Here is a 5195-nt window from a genome sequence, read left to right as displayed (position 1 = left end):
ATCTTCTGATGTCTTGCCAGACCATGTTCTGATGTTGCATGCTAAACCTTCTGAGACAAAGCTTCTGAGCGCTGATTTGTGCATACTCTTTATATATTTCCTGAAATGGAAATTGCAATGTATTAGAGTACCACATTATCTCACACAAAATTCATATCCTTGTTATCATCAAAACTAAGAATATTGATCAGAACAAATCTTGTTCTAACAATCTCCCCCTTTTTGATGATGACAAAAACATATATAAATGATATGAATTTACGATCATAAAGAGCAGACGGCTAAAGACAAATTACACAGCTATAGCATAAGCATGTGAATATGTCTCCCCCTGAGATTAACAATCTCCCCCTGAGATGAATAATCTCCCCCTGAAATAAATACTCGAAGAACTTTAATAATAAAAGACTTCCCTGATTATTTCGGTAGAGACGATCAAAACTAAGAATATTGATCAGAACAAATCTTGTTCTAACAAGGATGTTTAGCACTCAAACACGAAAGTCAATTTAGGATTCAATATAATCGTAATGAGAGTGGAAATTAAAAATTGTATACCTGAAATCTCTTATAACAATATTTATATCGTGGGAGCCTTAATTTATAGGGCCTTTGACCGACCCGAATTATTATTATTATTATTATTATTATGATGATGATGATGATGGAAATATAATAAAAATGATAAAAATATAAATGATACACATGAATCAACTAGTAATTTGTATTGAGAATTATCTCTAAAAAAGTTGTATCATACATCAAAACTAATAAAATATTTTTAAATAAATAAAAAAGACTTATTTTGAATTAAATAAATATAATTTTTAAAATTCATTAACAAAATAAAATCTATTTGATTTAAAAAATATGTTGTTGAACAAAATTCATCAATCAATTCTTAATGCATAATGAAGAGTATTTGGATGAGATGATAAAAAATCTCTTCCAACTTAATATGATGGTTTGAGTTTTAAATCAATTCTGAACGCACAATGTTAAATTTTCTTGAAAAAAAATTTTGTCGCCTACTACGGTCTTTCCATGCGATTAATTATTGCAGCTGCGCACAGAGAAACATCTAATTTTTAATTTTTTATTTATGAATATTTTATTTGATTAACAAATATATCTTGTAATAAATAAATTCGATAGATGGATAGAATGAACTGGGTCAAATCAGCACTCTAGATGGGCCAGCTAAGCCCATCGGGTAATTGTTACGACAGGAATGATCCGGATGAGTTTAGCGATGTAATCGGCAGTGAGACCGCGACCACAGTAACCCTACTCATCCGCCTTTTTTTCGGCTTTGGCATTCTATTGATAGATAGATTAGAAATTGCATTCGCTGCGTGTACCTTTCTTTTTCCTCCTCGCCCTCAAATTCAATCCATATCCCCAAAACCACCCACACACACCCTCGCTTCCATCTTACTCACGCACAACACAGACGGTATTATGAACCCTAGATTCTTCAATTAATGCTTCGATTCGATTCAATGTTTCTGATTAATTGATTTCGTTTTTGTGTTCAGATGGATAGATACCAGAGGGTGGAGAAGCCGAAAGCAGACACTCCAATCAACGAAAATGAGATCCGCATTACTACTCAAGGAAGGATGAGGAACTATATCACATATGCCACCACTCTCTTTCAAGTTCGTAATTATTCCCAATGTGTTTTAATTAATGCTTTTACTTGCTCTTAATGCTGAGTGAAACTTGTGTTTTCAGTTTTTTATTTAATACTGGAGATTTTGTGCATGTTTATTAATGGAGTAGCTTTTATGATTTATGTATTATTATCCCATTATGAAAATTAAATGTGCTGTTAATGGATAAAATCTCATATGAATGACTTAGATTGGAGTGTCTAGAATGCCTCACGCAACATTTTTATGAAATTTAGCATCATTGGAATTATGGAATTTCTTGAATTAACAACATATTTGATGCAAACGGGAGAAAATAATGAGATGATAGACAATAGACATACAAAGTGCTATGTATAATCAAATGCAAAGACTGATTTTTTCTGAGTGATAAAGTGTAGGTTTGGAGAGAACAACAATTCCCTGACTGGTAATTTTTATGTTGGGGGAGATATTCCTTCTCAGTAAATCTCCTTAATGGCCAATAGTTTTGGGGAAGATGGATAATGAGGTGAGTGGCCCAATAATGGAACAAGGATAGGATTTAATACAGCTCAACTCCACAAAACTGGTTTACTAAGTACTGGGTAATCAATTCTGGATAGCGGCATAGAGTGGAAAAAAACAGAAACATGAAGGAAATAGAGAGGAGGAAAAACAGGAGAAGGAAAAACCCAAAAACAGATTAGAAATATATAAAAAACAGAAGGAGGAAAGTAGGAAACAGGAATGAAGGAAACTGGGAAACAAAGGAGAGGAGAAAACAAGAATCAGTGACATGATGGTTTGCAGAAAATGGGTAGTAGTAAACTTGCTGAAAAGGGAAGAGAAATGTCCTCTGAAAACGCAGAGGAGAGGAGGAGAGGAGGGTTTGCATGCGAAAACCCCAAAATACCCTCATAAAAATGGGCGCTCTTGGTTTTTCTTGACAAATCACATGTTTGTTCGCGAAACACTACACAAACTGTAACCGCACAGGGAACAACTCCAATCTTAATGTGCACCGTTTTAACCACACACCCCGGCTTGATTGCTCTGCTAGTGCAAACCACCGCTATTGACTACCTAAGTTAAATGCTATCTCTATTTAATGTGGGACATAGCTTTTCCTATATCACCCTTAGCACTTCCTTATTTTTGCTTTAGATATTTTGTTCTCATGTTGGTTAATGTTTAGTTGTTTACTTAATTAAGTTACAATAATTTTTTTGTTGTTTTCATGACTTTTCTCTTTTATTTTGTTTGGTGTAATACATGCATGCAAGTATCTATTATTGTAAACCATCTAATATTTTTACAATTTTTCCCTTACTTTTAATATTGATCTACATGTGTTTTCTGCAGGAGAAAGGATCAGATGAAATTGTTGTCAAAGCAATGGGACGGGCGATAAATAAGACTGTAATGATTACTGAGCTAATAAAGGTGGGGGGTTGTTATCCTTAAGCAGTAAATTGGTTGGCATTTTTTTAATCTTACTATTTGTGACTCCTATTTCTAATTGTTTCAGAGAAGGATTGTTGGTCTTCATCAGAACACTCAAATTGGATCAACTGATATAACCGACACATGGGAACCACTAGAAGAAGGCCTTCTTCCGTATGGCTTACTTTTTCCTCTATAGTCTATTCCACATTATCAAATATTTGTGTGCACGAGTATGATTGTTTTATTTGTGTTATACTTGCTCAGTTTGGAAACTACCCGTCATGTTTCAATGATCACAATCACCTTGTCAAAGAAAGAGCTGGATACATCCTCTATAGGGTAAGAACTTTCATGATGCTGTACGGCACCTTATCTCTAAATTTTGTTGTTCGATGCTTTATCTCTATAATTTATCTTTAACGGGCTTGGTCGATTTCATTTACTTAGTTGTTTTATTGTCACTTTGTTGTGTTTATAATGTTGTACCTTTGGTTATTTGCTTTAGACTCCTATAATGCAGGGGTTCAATTATATATTAAATGCTCTTATTTGGCTGTTTTTCCCATTATGTTTTAAAATTCAAATATTTTGTTTTGATTTTTAATTGTATTCTCTGCTGGCAAGATCTAAATTTGTTTTTTCCTCGTGCAGATATCAACCTCCTCTACCGGCTGATCAAGTAAAACCTTTAAATGAATATGAAGACGAAGGAGGTGAATTAATTGACGTTTCTTTTGATATTTCAAATGAATGAAATCTTATTATTATGCATGTTTAGTTGTTAAATATAATTTTGAAACAGAAGGCTCACCAAGGATGCGAGGAAGGGGGCGAGGTCGTGGAAGGGGCAGGGGTAGAGGTAGAGGCAGAGGTATTGCTGTGTCTTTTGTTTTGCTTATTTAACTGTAATTGTATGTGGCATATATTATAGAATGGTCTGAAATGCTTTCTTGAACTCTTTTGTGGTTTCTTTTACAATAAAAAATGATCTTATCATGATGCAATTTATTCCTTTGTAGGAATGTACAACGGGGGTATGGAATATGGAGATGGTTGGGATGGTGGCCGTGGCTATGGTGGTGGCAGAGGGCGTGGCCGTGCATGGGGCCGTGCTTTCCGGGGACGAGGACGAGGCTATGGTGCCCAGCCTGTCGGGTATTACGACAATGGTGAATATGATGCACCACCTGCCCCACGTGGTAAGTATGCCAGTCCATATTCAGATTTCCGGATATTGATTAATACCAGTTGTATGCTGTCATACAGAACAGATTTGTTTATTTTAGTCCAGCAAGTATTTTGCTGTATCCTATTTGCATTAGAAAGCTACTTAATTTGAATTTGCCAATTGTTTTTCTTCTTGTGATTGTTAGTTTCCTTTGTCTTTTGTGTTGCCTTCTTGTTTTTGGCATATTCAATAGGGGTCCTTACAAATTACTTAAGGATGCTGTAATAATTTTTGTTTGATGACGTGCAGGCCGAGGTCGCGGAAGGGGATGGGGTGGTGGTCGTGGTCGTGATGCAGGCCATGGTGCAGCTGCCTGATCACCTCGATGTTGGTTCTCGTGTAAATTTTCTGTTAGAAGAGGGTTGCCCTGCCTCTCTGCTTAGTCATTTGTTAGCTGTTAATTTGGTATTATTGGAAGCGCTCAGTATTCCATGTTCCTGCAGTTTTGTTTTTGTAGTTTCTTTCCCTTGTAACATCTATAATTTAAGTTTAGGGAGGTTGAGTTAGGTATATTTATTTTAGACTTTGAAAAAGTCAAAATAATCAAAATTTTCTTATAGAAATTATCACAGCAAGTTTTGCCATGTTTGCTTTGTAGTTGTTGACACTTTCATTTCTATTCTTGAAATTTTGGGCAGTATTGAAGTCCTCTTTTTTTCTCTTGACAAATATGAGGATTTCTTTTATGTGTTGTGATTTGTTTGGATCAACTGAGTAAATGAGAAACTTTAATGGAAGCTGAGGCGAGGGGAGGGTCCTTGTTTAGTTACATGTTGAGATGTTTTAAGGATACACTCGTCCATTGTGTATTTTATTTTTGTTAAAAATAGTGAATGGTGTTAACGTGTCCACGACTAATGACCCGTTTGTTTCAACTTTAAAAA

At 35.1% G+C, this 5195-nt stretch overlaps 1 protein-coding gene across 2 annotated transcripts; it reads left to right on the top strand.

The window, feature by feature from the left end:
• Positions 1–1238: 1238 nt before the first annotated feature.
• On the top strand, positions 1239–4959 carry LOC131661149 (uncharacterized). Of its 2 annotated transcripts, none has more exons than XM_058930580.1 (9): positions 1239–1456; positions 1539–1661; positions 3000–3080; positions 3166–3254; positions 3348–3422; positions 3735–3796; positions 3889–3954; positions 4103–4282; positions 4561–4959. In XM_058930580.1, exons 2-9 carry the CDS (start codon positions 1539–1541, stop codon positions 4626–4628), a joined length of 744 nt encoding a protein of 247 aa, XP_058786563.1. In that variant the 5' UTR covers positions 1239–1456; the 3' UTR covers positions 4629–4959. The 2 variants fall into 2 exon arrangements, with proteins under 2 accessions (XP_058786563.1, XP_058786562.1); XM_058930579.1 differs by having other exon boundaries at positions 1244–1456; positions 3886–3954.
• Positions 4960–5195: the final 236 nt, after the last annotated feature.

Source organism: Vicia villosa, linkage group LG3 (genome assembly GCF_029867415.1).
Source record: "Vicia villosa cultivar HV-30 ecotype Madison, WI linkage group LG3, Vvil1.0, whole genome shotgun sequence".
Lineage (NCBI taxonomy): Eukaryota > Viridiplantae > Streptophyta > Magnoliopsida > Fabales > Fabaceae > Vicia > Vicia villosa.
Note: the sequence above shows the minus strand (reverse complement) of the source record. Positions and strands in the feature narration are given on the sequence as shown.

Bases quoted from the DNA above. Each gene is read 5' to 3' on its own strand.
- LOC131661149 (XM_058930579.1), top strand. From the start codon at position 1,539: ATGGATAGATACCAGAGGGTGGAGAAGCCGAAAGCAGACACTCCAATC. The intron at 3,955-4,102 runs GTATTGCTGTGT...ATTCCTTTGTAG, and splicing joins GGGTAGAGGTAGAGGCAGAG to GAATGTACAACGGGGGTATG. The intron at 4,283-4,560 runs GTAAGTATGCCA...GATGACGTGCAG, and splicing joins TGCACCACCTGCCCCACGTG to GCCGAGGTCGCGGAAGGGGA.